General features: G+C 39.5%; 1 protein-coding gene across 8 annotated transcripts in view; it reads right to left on the reverse strand.

Moving 5' to 3' along the window:
* frmpd4 (FERM and PDZ domain containing 4) overlaps nt 1-16,028 on the reverse strand; it is a gene marked incomplete at its 5' end in the record, with an annotated part of 98,163 nt that overhangs the window by 27,356 nt on the left and 54,779 nt on the right. For 7 of the 8 annotated variants that reach the window (XM_084122186.1, XM_084122183.1, XM_084122185.1 and 4 more), the window contains 2 exons: nt 2,549-2,651; nt 3,063-3,223. In XM_084122186.1, coding sequence (XP_083978312.1) covers nt 2,549-2,651; nt 3,063-3,223 — 264 coding nt within the window. Of the gene's footprint in view, nt 1-2,548; nt 2,652-3,062; nt 3,224-14,722; nt 14,785-16,028 lie in introns of those variants that run through there. The other variant, XM_084122188.1, reaches the window with a different exon arrangement.

The raw sequence follows: 16,028 nt of genomic DNA on the forward strand, positions 1-16,028 counted from the left end.
GGGATGAGGAACGACACACTACAGGTTTGAGGGATGAGGAACGACACACTACAGGTTTGAGGGATGAGGAACGACACACTACAGGTTTGAGGGATGAGGAACGACACACTACAGGTTTGATGAGGAACGACACACTACAGGTTTGATGAGGAACGACACACTGCAGGTTTGAGGGATGAGGAACGACACACTGCAGGTTTGAGGGATGAGGAACGACACACTGCAGGTTTGAGGGATGAGGAACGACACACTACAGGTTTGAGGGATGAGGAACGACACACTACAGGTTTGATGAGGAACGACACACTACAGGTTTGAGGGATGAGGAACGACACACTACAGGTTTGATGAGCAACGACACACTACAGGTTTGAGGGATAAGGAACGGCGACACACTACAGGTTTGATGAGCAACGACACACTACAGGTTTGAGGGATGAGGATCAACACACTACAGGTTTGAGGGATGAGGAACGGCACACTACAGGTTTGATGAGGAACGACACACTACAGGTTTGAGGGATGAGGAACGACACACTACAGGTTTGAGGGATGAGGAACGACACACTACAGGTTTGATGAGCAACGACACACTACAGGTTTGAGGGATGAGGAACGACACACTACAGGTTTGATGAGGAACGACACACTACAGGTTTGAGGGATGAGGAACGACACACTACAGGTTTGATGAGCAACGACACACTACAGGTTTGAGGGATGAGGAACGGCACACTACAGGTTTGATGAGCAACGACACACTACAGGTTTGAGGGATGAGGAACGGCACACTACAGGTTTGAGGGATGAGGAACGACACACTACAGGTTTGATGAGGAACGACACACAACAGGTTTGATGAGGAACGACACACTGCAGGTTTGATGAGGAACGACACACTACAGGTTTGAGGGATGAGGAACGACACACTGCAGGTTTGAGGGATGAGGAACGACACACTACAGGTTTGAGGGATGAGGAACGACACACTACAGGTTTGAGGGATGAGGAACGACACACTACAGGTTTGAGGGATGAGGAACGACACACTACAGGTTTGAGGGATGAGGAACGACACACTACAGGTTTGATGAGGAACGACACACTGCAGGTTTGAGGGATGAGGAACCACACACTACAGGTTTGAGGGATGAGGAACCACACACTACAGGTTTGAGGGATGAGGAACGACACACTACAGGTTTGATGAGGAACGACACACTACAGGTTTGAGGGATGAGGAACGACACACTACAGGTTTGATGAGCAACGACACACTACAGGTTTGAGGGATAAGGAACGACACACTGCAGGTTTGAGGGATGAGGAACGACACACTACAGGTTTGAGGGATGAGGAACGACACACTGCAGGTTTGAGGGATGAGGAACGACACACTACAGGTTTGAGGGATGAGGAACGACACACTACAGGTTTGAGGGATGAGGAACGACACACTACAGGTTTGAGGGATGAGGAACGACACACTACAGGTTTGAGGGATGAGGAACGACACACTGCAGGTTTGATGAGGAACGACACACTGCAGGTTTGAGGGATGAGGAACGACACACTGCAGGTTTGAGGGATGAGGAACGACACACTGCAGGTTTGAGGGATGAGGAACGACACACTACAGGTTTGAGGGATGAGGAACGACACACTACAGGTTTGATGAGGAACGACACACTACAGGTTTGAGGGATGAGGAACGACACACTACAGGTTTGATGAGCAACGACACACTACAGGTTTGAGGGATAAGGAACGGCACACTACAGGTTTGATGAGCAACGACACACTACAGGTTTGAGGGATGAGGAACGGCACACTACAGGTTTGATGAGGAACGACACACTACAGGTTTGATGAGGAACGGCACACTACAGGTTTGATGAGGAACGACACACTACAGGTTTGAGGGATGAGGAACGACACACTACAGGTTTGAGGGATGAGGAACGGCACACTACAGGTTTGAGGGATGAGGAACGGCACACTACAGGTTTGATGAGCAACGACACACTACAGGTTTGAGGGATGAGGATCAACACACTACAGGTTTGAGGGATGAGGATCAACACACTACAGGTTTGAGGGATGAGGATCAACACACTACAGGTTTGAGGGATGAGGAACGGCACACTACAGGTTTGATGAGGAACGACACACTACAGGTTTGAGGGATGAGGATCAACACACTACAGGTTTGAGGGATGAGGAACGACACACTACAGGTTTGAGGGATGAGGATCAACACACTACAGGTTTGAGGGATGAGGAACGACACACTACAGGTTTGAGGGATGAGGAACGACACACTACAGGTTTGAGGGATGAGGAACGACACACTACAGGTTTGATGAGGAACGACACACTACAGGTTTGAGGGATGAGGAACGACACACTACAGGTTTGAGGGATGAGGAACGACACACTACAGGTTTGATGAGGAACGACACACTACAGGTTTGAGGGATGAGGAACGACACACTACAGGTTTGAGGGATGAGGAACGACACACTACAGGTTTGATGGTTTTCAGTACCTGACCAGATCAATGACCCGTTCCCTTGGAGCCGAACTCACGGCTTCATCATTTATCATCACGATCTCGTCTCCTGGGATCAGTCTTCCTTCTGAAGGACCTCCTGCACACACACACACACACGTTTTATGAGGACCTCCATAGACGTAATGGCTTTTATACTGTTCAAATTGTATACAGTATTTTATCTCCTTACAGTAACATGACCCCTAAACCTATCAATCACACAAAACTTTCTGCATTTTTAGACTTTAGCGACCCCAAACGTTTGAACAGTAGTAAAAGTGAAGGTAGAAAAGGTCAGTAAATGAACTTCTAATTTAGATTAGATTTAATTTGTAATACAGAATTATTTAATCATGTTCAAGTTGCCTGAAATGACGGCGTTATATGAATGAATGAATGAATATATAAACATAGAAGAACTGGTGTAGATGCGTGAGTTTGCTGTTTTACTGTATTTATGGGATAATGAACACAGAAGAACTGGTGTAGATGCGTGTTTTCTGGATACCTGGAGTAACGGACCGAACCACCACTGGTTTCTCGCTGCCCGCCACGAAGCCGAAGCCGAGAACCGGGTCGCGTCTCATTTCAACCTTTCTCGGTGCTGGAGGGACAAACTTCTCCACATCAGCACGAACCTCCTCCAGAGAGCTCGACTGGGAGAGATGACTGAGAGAACCAGAGGAACAGAGAACAAATAATCAGTTTTACTGACAATTTACTGCTTTAAACCTGTAAAGCCTGACTAACAGTCAGATAAATCATCTAAAGGTTATTAAACCTTATATTAAATATTTGTAAAAAAAGTTATTTTATGTGTGTTTTATGTTTTTTTTATATATATCATAGACTACCAGCATAAAATGCATATGATATCAATATCTGTCAATAATTTATGGCTCATATAGTGAGAATATGGAGGAAAAACCCTTACATAAAATGTATATAAATATCAATAGCGATCAATAATATGTCTTAGTAAGATGATATTTAAATGCTTAGTTTTATGATCAAATCTCTGTAATTTTAAAATATATAATGCAATACAATGTTTGAGAGATGAACAAATAAACCTTCCTCAAAAGCCTGATGATGTGTCACGATTTTGGGTTTGTTCTTGTCATGTTTCTGTGTCTCGTCATGCTTCATGTGATTCCCTGTTTGTCATGTGATCCGGCCATGTGTCTTGTCATTGGTTAATTGTCTGCTCATTGTTCACAGGTGTCCCTTGTCTTGTCTTTAGTCTGTGTATTTAAGGCCTCATGTTTGTCATGTGTCTGGGTCTAGTATTAATTCCTGTAACCACTGATGTGCGAGTTTATTTTCATAGCGTTTTGTCTTGTTTCACGACACGCTTGTTTCATGTTTTTGGATTATGTTGTCAATAAAGCTGCACTTGGGTTCTCAAGGCTTGCCTTCAGTGGATCCTTCTTACATGATCATATTTGATACTCGTGATTTTTATAATAAATGATGATGGATTATCAAGTAAACCTCAGTTCAGTTGAAATATTACTAACAATATTAAAGTTATTCTTATGTTTACTTGATAAAAAATCAGTTCAGATTTAAAGACACGTGAAGCACGAGCTGAAGGAGGACGTTTGTACAATTAAAGACTTTTACCTGATAAAACAGTGGAAACTCTCAGTCAGACACAGGAGGACTGGAGAGATTGTGTGCAAACAATGTTTTGATCATTTAAAGGCATTTTGCGTATTGCGTATCATTTTGCTGGATCAGTGTGTTGTGATTGGTCGAGCGCTTTGAGTGTGTTTGGGAAATGTCCCTCCCATTTCATAACCGCCAGTTTAACACACTACTAACTAACTCAACCAGGCCCCGCCCCTTTATTCTGCGCATGAATTATTATAATGAGGAATATTGTGACGTGTTCGTTCCCAGAGACTACAATGGAGGCGTTTCAGGAGTTCAGAAACACTGACACTGATATAGAGAATAAACAGCAACATTACACACTGAAGACTGATGAACATGTGCCCTTTAAACGAGTAGGACTACAGGAAAGCTCACAGATGCAGTTCTTCCCTCAGGTGTCCAGATTACACAACTCTGATCGACCTCTTTCATAACAGCACATCTGAGACGGGAGGTTTGACGGTCGTGATTCAGACACAACACTATTATAATCCTGTGGAAATGATTGTCCTCGGCTGTCGCAGCTCTCGAGGTCTCCGGGAACAGTAATTTAGGGGGAGGTGAACAATGACTTTGTAGTACAAAAAGGTTCAAGAAGAAATTGCTGCAAATGTTACACAGTGTAATAGTAGTTATTACAGTCATATGTAGAGAATAACTGGGTACAAAGGCACAGGTTTCTTTTTTTTAATGGATAGATGCTGTTAAAACCTCTCAGTCTGAACCTTCTCAAGTAGGCCTGCATGATTTATTGAAATAAATTTGATTAATAATATGGCTTAATGTACTGTCATAACGAGGACTGTGATTTCATTACATTGATATCTAGTTCAGTCATGAAACTCTAGAGGGCGCAGCTGATCGGTCCTCTACATGCAATCAAAATCATTACTGCATGGCACAAGCTGATTGGCTCTGCTGATCCCTCAGCCAATGAGATTGCTTGCTCAGCATTTAACCGGTGTGGTCGAGTGTTTGGTCCTGCAGAAGTTCCTCTGAACAAAAAATAGTGGGAATGTGTTTTATGCTTACTGAAAAAGGTTTGAGCTGGTTCTTGTAAAAATACACATGATCATGAACAACCAAGCTTCTCCCAATCGTTCGCAATCCAAGAAAAAAGTGAGTAAAAAGTAATTTTTCAGCTTTTTAGGATTATTTTTATTTTTTAAACACAGATCCACTCCGCAACAAAATCACCTTAATCATTCTGGAATTAATAATTCTTTCTAAATTTAGCCATTCAAGTGAGTATTCTTTCATATCGCAATGCATTTCACAGAAAAACTAAATATTGCAATATAATTTTTTACTTGAGGAGGGAACATGAAACCAGGACATACAAATAGACACATAAAAACATCACAATACTGCCCACAGAACAACAGCAAACCCCGAGAATATTCACCATATCGTCAGTCCTGACTAATCAGTCTCTATTATACTTCAGTTGTTAATATTCATTCAGTTCATGCTGGAATGACTTCATTTACGAGATGAGTGCATGTAAACACCAGGACAAGATCATTCTGAGTGTGAATGAAAGAATTACGGTGGAATTCTTCATAGTTAATTCATCATTTATGAAGAATGGCAATAAAGCTCGTCAGAAACTTTATGAGACGCACACTTGTGCAAAACAACATTTCCTGCAATAAAAACACATAAAACATAATTTACACATCTACAGTTCATCGTTTGCTCTTCATTTTCTTGAATTAGTGTGTGCGAATCTTCCCGTTATGATCTGCCTCTGAATAAAACACAGCCGTTTGTCTGTATGTGAAGCCATTATCTGTGTTTTATCACTCAACGTAAGATTTTATTGTGAGTTTAATAGCATTACGTTTGTCTTCACGCTCAGGTAACCAGCAAATGGCCTTTACATCACATCTTCTCACGTTTCACTAATGTAATCTGTGCGAGATGCTCAACGATTGCTTGGTCTTTATCTCATCATACAGTGTGTGTGTGTGTGTGTGTGTGTGTGTGTGATAATTAAAGCCGTGGGCTGAAGGAGGCGCGAGGAAGAGCCATTATTCTCAACACATGTTCCAGAGAAGAGCTACAATTAATCTTTCAAGCCACGGCGAGAGCGAGAGGTCGTGTGTGAGACTTCTGAACGCACTTACACAGGTTTAGAAACTAATCTGTAAAAACAGGTTTGCGTTTCAAGCATTTGAGATGCTGCGACACACAGTTCAAGGTTTGGGCAAAATCAAGTCGAGTCTCCTTCATTTATACAGCGCTTTAACAATAGAGATGTTTCACAGCAGCTTTACAGTGATAACAGGAGATTACAGTAACAGAGATTGTTTCGGCTTTACAGCAGATCTAGAATAAAGTTATTGTTAAAGTTAAAATACAATATACACACCTATGATGTTCATCTGCTGAATTCTGTTGCTTTACTACATCAAGGCAAGATCATACATGTGAAAAGAGTAAAAATGAAAACTGATAGATCTACTAATACACACAACGCTTTCTCCAGCTGATTCTGTCACACAGTAAAACACACTGCAAATCTCTCTGGAGAAATGCATGAATATTAAATGCATTGATGCAGTGACGACCGAATGATCCAGGTTAATGCTGGATGATCGCAGTGAGGCGAGCGCTACAGATAAAAATATGAATGGATTTGTGCCATAACTCTAACCCTGGGAAAAACATATGTGACGGAGGAAACGCGTGGCCTTGACTTCAGCAATGACCACCTGTCATCGATGGCCGGATCCCAAAGCCCTGATGACCAGCGCTGTGTGTGTGTGTGTGTGTGTGTTTCATACGGATACACTCGACAACGGGTCACTGAATACTGGCCGTTCGATTTAAACTAAAGCTATGATGGAAAATATTGACTGAAAACTGTAAAAATGAATGCACAGTTGATGAAAACTAGGAGCAACTTAAATGAAATAAAGTGGGATAAGACAGTCGCATTGCAAACGCTAAATCAACGTTGAATCGATGCATTTTTATCATCTCAAACGTCCTGCAATAATATAACACAATTAATGTCAAGAATTCAAAACATGTTTACAAGTTTATTTCACATGCAAACTCATTTAGGCTTGTGTTTATTATAAATGTCATTTATAACTAAATGCAACTATAATTCATGTTTGTTTTCTAGTTTAGGATTTGTTGTGGACTGAGGGGAACTAAAACATGTTTAAAATACTGTATTCATTTTATTTCTGAATGTAATAATTAATAAAATACACCAACGTGCCTTATTTTGACACAGTTCGACTGATTATCAGGTGCAACTTATTTTTCAGGAAAATATGAAATATGCAAAAGACACAGAATATTGTGACGACCGCGCTGGAAATGTCGTGCGCAATTCATTTTAGATCTTCACCCTTCTAATGCATTCAAAACTTTTGCATGAAACGTAAGCTTCTAAAACAGTCATAACTTCATATTTTTCTGATCAGTAACTTATTAATGAGTGATTGCATTTTTTTTAAAGTTTTGAATGTTACCATGTTTTTTTTTACCATGATATTACTTAATTTACCCCCATTTTATTAATAAGAATATTTTAGAAATTCTTTGAAATTTAAAATGTTACAAGAACTACAGAACAACCCAGTGTGATGCAAGAAAACACTTTTATCAATATTTATGAGAAATTATTTGAATATATCATTATATGAAATTTATAAGAATTACAGTGTGAATAAAGCATAAATGAGCTGCGATGATGATGATGATGATGATTACTCATGACTTCACTGGCTGTCGTCTTACGGTGAGTCACATGGTTATTCAACAGACATTCACAAGACAAAAGACTCAAATCACAAACGCACAGAGCGACAACCGGACAAAAGAGTGACTAAACGCCCGAGCACACGCAGACCTCTCTGACTCACTCGTGCTGAGAAACTCTTTTATTAATCTGATCTGGCGCCAGGGCTTCATAACTGCACTTTTATATGGTTATGTGAATTATTCCAGTCAAAAGCTAAATGCATCTGGTTAATGGACTCTCATCCAGGCATTACAGCATCTCATCTTACCTGACCAATCAAATTAAGCAGGTGAGAAGCTCTTATCACTCCTCCAGCTGTCTATCGCTCACATAACTCAAATCAAACTCATTTTAAACTCTACAGAGACAGCAAAGCCTGAGCATTAGAGGAACGCACCGAAACTTGAGGCATAATTGATTTCAATGCAGTTAGTGTTAGTTAGAGCCGAGCGAACCACTCAAATCTCCGAAATAAAATGACCAAATGCATCTATAAAGTAGAAAGTAGGGTATATGCAAACGACACACAATATTCCAATAATGGCATGCAACTATTTTAACTATAGTTGACCATAATTTAACTATCATTTCAAACTAAAGCCTAAGCAAAACATATGTAAAAAAATGCATCTATGAAATAAAAGCGAGTAGTTTGTGTTGTGAGCGGGAAACTTGATGCATAATTGATAATTGAAATAAAATGACCAAATGCATCTAAAAAGGCAGTTCATGCCATTTCATTTTCCACAAAGTACAGTGCATGCAAACGGCACAGAATATGTTGCAGCAAAAGGTAAATAATGTCATGCAAAAACTATTTTAGACATTCATAACTCTCAACTGATTGATTAACTATTATATATATACATAATATATAAACTAAACATGTCAAAAGTAAATATAAATGCATCTCTGAAAGAAACACGAGTATTGTGTGTTGTGAGCGTAGGCCGTCTGCAGGTTTTGGAACACAGCCTGTGTGTCTCTTATGTAAACGGTGTGTGTTCATGACTGGAACTGTGTGAAATGATTGCAGAAACCCAATGCACAGACATTTCATTTTCATTTCCAAACCGGTTCAGACTCTTAACGTTTGAGAGATGTCCTGGTTAAGTCTCTCCATACTGTAATCATAAGCGATTCTCTGCAGTAATAGAGGCGGATTGCAGGATTTAAAGGAGCGCTGATCAAGATCACATCTCTCCTCAGTTACAGAACACTCCAAACAAGGTCCAGAATCACCAGCGCTTCTGAAGAGCAGAACGCCATATTCGGCTCGTTCTCTGAGATCTATCTGTGAAACAAGCAGCGCTTACTCTGTGCAATTAACACTATCAGAAAATCCCAAACTTACACAGCATGCAAAAACAAAAACTGTGGGCGGAAGTAAAAACTCCATTTATTTTCTCCACAGGCAAACTGATTTTTAACGATAACGTATAAATCTCTGAAGTCAGCCGTGCTGTGAGCGGCGAGGTTGTTAATCAATGGGTTTTGCTTCAGTTGAAGCCGTCAGCTCGCATTATTTCAACTTAGTTTAACAATAATCATGTTTAACAGCAACATTCGTGGTGAAAAACTACATTACCCATGATGCTGTCCAGAAAACTCATTAGCTCCGCCCACTCCCATGAAGCACTTGAATACTTAAATGTTTGAATAGAAGCAAGAAGCTTAAAGTATACTGTCTTTACATAAAATGGATATTTTAAAATGAGCAGTTTTATATTTCTCCATGGTTTTTAATGTGATCATGCTGTTTGCAATGCATCATGGGATTGTAGTTCTTTCCCTCACTAAACTTCACAGTATCATCTGATATTTAGTGCTGTGCAACGATTGATCGCATTCAAAATGAAAGTTTGTGTTTTGTAAATTTAAATACACACATATGCATGTATATATTTAAGAATTATTTGCATGTATATACTGTATATATATTTATACATTTATAATGCATTATCTCTTCATGAATAGTTTATTTATGTTTAATATTTGCTAATTCCTTGTTACATCTGAAATTGGTTGTTTGTCGTATGTTTTAATGCATTATCATTTCTAAGTGTGTAACAATGAATAGATGAGTATTATAACTGTGCTTATAATTAATTCATGAAATCATGCAATGCATTAGAAGGTGCATAATTCAAAATACTTAATGCATTATATATAACGCTCTAAGTGAAGTGTTTGAGTATGATGATGTCATACAGTCGTGCTGTGATTGGTTGTTGACTCTTCGTCCGAAATAAAGCAACATCTTTAAAATAAAGAAACTGAAAACTTCTTAATTTTTTTCTTTATTTTTATCTTTTTAAAATAAAGAAATAAATTAGATTGTATATAAATAACACATTTTTCTTAAATATAGACATGCATATGTGTGTATCTTTATACAAAATAATTTTACACAGTACACACACATATATTATGTAAACACAAACTTTTATTTTGGATGCGATCAATCATTGCACAGCAGATTCTCCTCGTAAACTGATCCGGTTCATGGCTTATGACACTTTAACCAAGACGTGTTTGAAATCTCTACGGGAGAAATGAATGAAAAACCCTCCGGAACCAGCGGCGCTGAAACAGCGAGCGGACGCTAATGCACTCAATGAGGTCCAGACGTCATGCTAAATACCCCAGTATGAGGAGACTAATAAATCACACACTTATGAGCAAAAACACTCAATGCACGATACAGAAATCCTTTGTTTTGCGACCGCTGTGATTTAAAGTCACGTGACACAAAAGCTGTTCGTATGAATCCTCAGCTCACCCACACACACACCCACACACACACACCCACACACTGTCTGTCAGGACACACTCGCACACACACTGTCTCGCATTGACGGGCAGCAGATTATTCACAGCTCTCTCACACACACACGCACGCACGCACGCACACACACACACACACACACACACTGTCTGTCAGGACACACTCGCACACACACTGTCTCGCATTGACGGGCAGCAGATTATTCACAGCTCTCTCACACACACACACACGCACGCACACACACACACACACACACGCACACACACACTGTCTGTCAGGACACACTCGCACACACACTGTCTCGCATTGACGGACAGCAGATTATTCACAGCTCTCTCTCACACACACACACACACACACACTGTCTGACAGGACACACTCGCACACACACACACACACACACACACCGCTGCTCAGGGTTCAGGATTCACAGATTCAGATCTGATCTCTAAAGCCCCGGGCGTTCACAGTTCTGCTGAGCATGAGAGTTTTCAGTTTCTTTATTTTAAAGATGTTGCTTTATTTCAGGACGAAGAGTCAACAACCAATAACAGCACGACTGTATGACATCATCATACTCAAACACTTCACTTAGAGCCGTTATATATAATGCATTAAGTATTTTGAATTATGCTCCTTCTAATGCATTGCATGATTTCATGAATTAATTATAAGCACAGTTATAATACTCATCTATTCATTGTTACACACTTAGAAATGATAATGCATTAAAACATACGACAGACAACCAATTTCAGATGTAACAAGGAATTAGCAAATATTAAACATAAATAAACTATTCATGAAGAGATAATGCATTATAAATGTACATTCTGAATACCTTTATAATGCTTTAGACATAAAGGGTAGGGATGCACCGATCCGATACTCGGTACCGGCTCCGATACTGGCATTTTTGCCGGATCGGGTATCGGTCAGATGAGGCCGATCCAAATCCGATATTGTGCGTATACTTCAGTGTTATTGTTAAGCTCCACAAAAGACACACAAACATTATAAAGCACCATAAGTTTTCGTGCACAATATTATAAGTCTTCTGAAGCCATTATATAGTATAATGTGAGATATAAATTAATATTTAAGTGGTTAAATTCAAGATCATGTAAACGTTTCCCTCAGCTGCGGCTGTCAATCATTCTCCATTCTTCATTCAAACAGCGCGTCGCGTTCGGTTACGACAGTTAACACGATGAAACTCTCTCCAAGATGATTCAATGTTACTATTATTATACTTGATCTGTAGATAAAGGTCTATGGTTTGTTTCGCATAAAACAACTTTATCTTGCTGGACTTTATTGCTGTACCTTAATCATGTTACTATGGGTGTCTGTTAGATCACAACACTGGAGTAAAGTCAGAGCACTATTTGTTCTTCACGCGCACAGTAACTGAAATTTAAAACTGTTAAAAGAAAATGCTGAATAGACTATTGCATAGATAGATACTGTATAATACACTACGCATCAATATGTATTTATTTTCTTTGTGCTTTAAACTTTTCAATGCGGACTCGACGCGCTGCGCGCTGTGACTCGTGTTGCTTCAAGCGCATCATTCTGCGCTCGGGATGCGCATGCGCTCTGTGCCGCACTGTACTGGAGCCTTTCATATCATAATACAGTGACGCGATGAAAGATTATTAATAGCCGTTCTTGATCTGTCCTATCTATCATATGTTGCTACCTCATTAAACAGCTGTGCTATACATTTAAAAAATGTCTCAATTTTATAGTAGGATATAAAATAATTGCTATTTTTGATTTTTATCTTGTTTTTCATGAATGTATTTTACAACAATACAAAGAGCAATGTGTAAAGTTTTACCAGATTTAGTGTTACACTTATTGTCTCTAATTTGTTCCCCACTAAACATTTTTTTTTCACAAAATGTTCAGATTTTATACAATTATTGTGCACTCGTGATTTTTCTAGACTAAATTTTACTGCTGAATTATCCACTAACCTAGTTTATAATAGCATTTATGTCAGATTATGATCATATATTTTTTGTTGTTGTTTTTCTTTTTTTCAGTTCTTATTATCAGTTCAACACAGAGTTATAGAAATTCTACTTGATTAAAAAAAAACTGCACTGGTATCGGTACGGATCGGTATCGGCCGATACTCAGAATTTTTGGTATCGGATCGGTTCTGAAAAAATGGTATCGTTGCATCCCTAATAAAGGGCCCTATCTTACACCCGGAGCAATGCAGCGGCAAGCGCAACGCAAGTGTGTTTTGCTAGTTTCAGCCCGACGCAGTTTTCATTTTCACGTCCTGCGCCGCGCTGTTTGAGGAATGAAAATAGACTGAGACATTGACCAACTGAACCCTGCTCTAAAGTCAATGCCGCAATATTTGTTTTGTTCTTTAAAGAGCGCGTTAGTAATGTGCGCCTATAGGCGGGTCCACAACACACACACTCTGCTTATTACACACACACTCTGCTTATTACACACACACTCTGCTTATTACACACACACTCTGCTTATTACACATACACTCTGCTTATTACACATACACTCTGCTTATTACACACACACTCTGCTTATTACACACACACTCTGCTTATTACACACACACTCTGCTTATTACACATACACTCTGCTTATTACACACACACTCTGCTTATTACACACACACTCTGCTTATTACACACACACTCTGCTTATTACACATACACTCTGCTTATTACACACACACTCTGCTTATTACACACACACTCTGCTTATTACACATACACTCTGCTTATTACACACACACTCTGCTTATTACACACACAGGGACGCACAGCAACACACAAACATGCCAAATATTTAAAATAAAAGGATTACAATGTAAAAGATTATTATTGTGTCCATAAAGATATGGTGAATCCGGCGTGTCCCGTAGATGTTCTGCTTGCGCACTTTGACCTCGCGCACGAGCAGATCCGTCTGCGCTCTGGAGACGCGTTCGGTCTTTCCACTATCAGATTCCGTCATGTAAACAGCGAATCCTCCATGGGCGAGCGCAGCTGGCATTTAAAGGGAATGGGAGATGAGACTCTGATTGGTTTAACGCACGTAAATCCCAAAACACACCCATTACTCATTAAGAGAATAGAGACGACCCTTTTAGACCAGCGCCGGGAGCACCGACCATTTATCCCGTCATTAAACTAGCAAAAGTGGATTCGGACACACTCTAAGTGAACTTGCGTCCTGCGCTTTAGACCATGAGCTTAGATCGTTAAAACAGGGCCCTAAGGCTTCAAGTGTTAGCAATCAGACGAATATCAAACCTTCAGATTATAGATATGAATAAAACTGTAAAGTTTGGTGAATGTGGAGATTTTTGACTCAAACTCGCCGCCTTTAAAGATGTGCACTGAGATTGAAATCAGACGCAAATAGAATTAAATAAACTCTTAAAAGTGCATCTGCATGTTTTATTTCCACTAGTCTGAAACATTATGAAAGGCCAATAGCCCAAAATCTCCAAATCGATCAGCGCATGAAAAACAGTGTTAAAGTGTCGGGCTCAAGTATCCTTTGCATCCACTGTATAATATAAATATATTACAAAATTAAAAGCTAAACAACAGTATTGCAATGGTTATCAGTTGAGTGTTGAGTGTCGTGACAATTATCATTTGCACCTGGAATTACATACGCAATGATTAATAGACCTGTGATGGATTTTTAAAAATAAAATAATAATCTGTATTTTAAACAAATAATAATTCTAATAACTAACATTTCTCAACCAGTGTGTATCGTTCAAGTGCCCTTAACAGTGAGCAACCCTCGGATGAAGCGTCACACGCCGCAGTAAACAAACACAAATCTGGCAAATGCAATGAGAATATTTCATAAACTGCGACTTCTTATATGGTTTTGACTCAACATTAAGAAAATCTTTCATAACGTGTTGAAAGCATGAATTATTACACACCCGAGGATGAAGTCGCATCTCGGCCGGGGAAGAAGACGGACCCGACGGGAATCTTCCTGCATCTGATCTGCACAATGTTGTGTTTCGCTCTTACATAATAATCCCTGGCTGAAGACCCACAGCCCTCGTGTGACACACACACACACACACACACACTCCTTCTGCTGGATAATAATTACACATCAACACAAACCAGACGCTTTCACAGTCACCAGAACACTCAGATAATACAGATCATATAATAACCGGAGCACATTAACCAGCTGAGCTCAACAGCAAACACGTTCATCTAGTGCTCGTCAGTTCACAACAACAAATGCGCTAGACAGAATGCAAACGGATAAAAAAATATTTTTCGAAGATTTACAAGAAAATATTTCAGCCTTTCTACTATTCAGCGCTGAGTTTTTCTAATTGTTTGTGAAATGTACGAGCAATTTGGGAGTGAAATTTATTTCCCAGTGTATTTTCAGAAGCTCATGTTTCCATCAGTCAGGCATGTGACGTGTCTAATGTTCATATCACCAGAACTGCTGGAGGCTTTATCACGGTATTGAGTCATATAGAGCTTATGTGGCTCCGCCCCTTTTCTTCCGGTCTGTATTTCCACTGCGATCTTACGTATTTATGAATGAACGGCTGCTTTCAACATTACAGTGCTCATGATAACTTTCGTTAACTCTACAATAAGTAAATCCACTTCACCAGCTGATCACTCCACAGCGATGCCATAGAGATACACAGAGCCACCGCCACACCGGAAGTTCACAATATTCTACAGATTCTCGTTTCTCTGGCGCATGAGGTCTATAGTTGTGAAAATGAACGATAAAATTTTTTTTGTCTTCTGACAGTGGAGTCAGAAAAAAGATCTTGTTTTCACTTTGAATTAAGATTATTTTTCTGACTCCGTTGGCAGATTTTTGTTCTCATTTTAAGCACAAACTCACTTCATTTTGATCATTTATATCAGTAATTGTTCTTCTTCTCCAGTAAATGTATCTTGATTTGAGGATGTTTGTGCTGGAAAACGAGACAGAAACACTGAGGAAGAACATCATTTTAGCAGAGGAAACATGTTTTAAAAGCCGTCTGTTTCACACAATACATGTACGCAACAAAAAAAATGCATTCTAAAAATATAAATAATTTGCAATAATGAAGTAGTCACGGTATTCTGAAGTGCCCACAATAATAATACTGTGCATGTTCAGTATCGCAATATATCATATTATGGTATATCAGCTTATTCTTTCCATCAAAGCTCATAGACAAACAGAAAAAGCCAAAGCACACGCAGTTCTTC

This window comes from Abramis brama, assembly GCF_963993115.1.
Source record: "Abramis brama genome assembly, chromosome: 8".
Lineage (NCBI taxonomy): Eukaryota > Metazoa > Chordata > Actinopteri > Cypriniformes > Leuciscidae > Abramis > Abramis brama.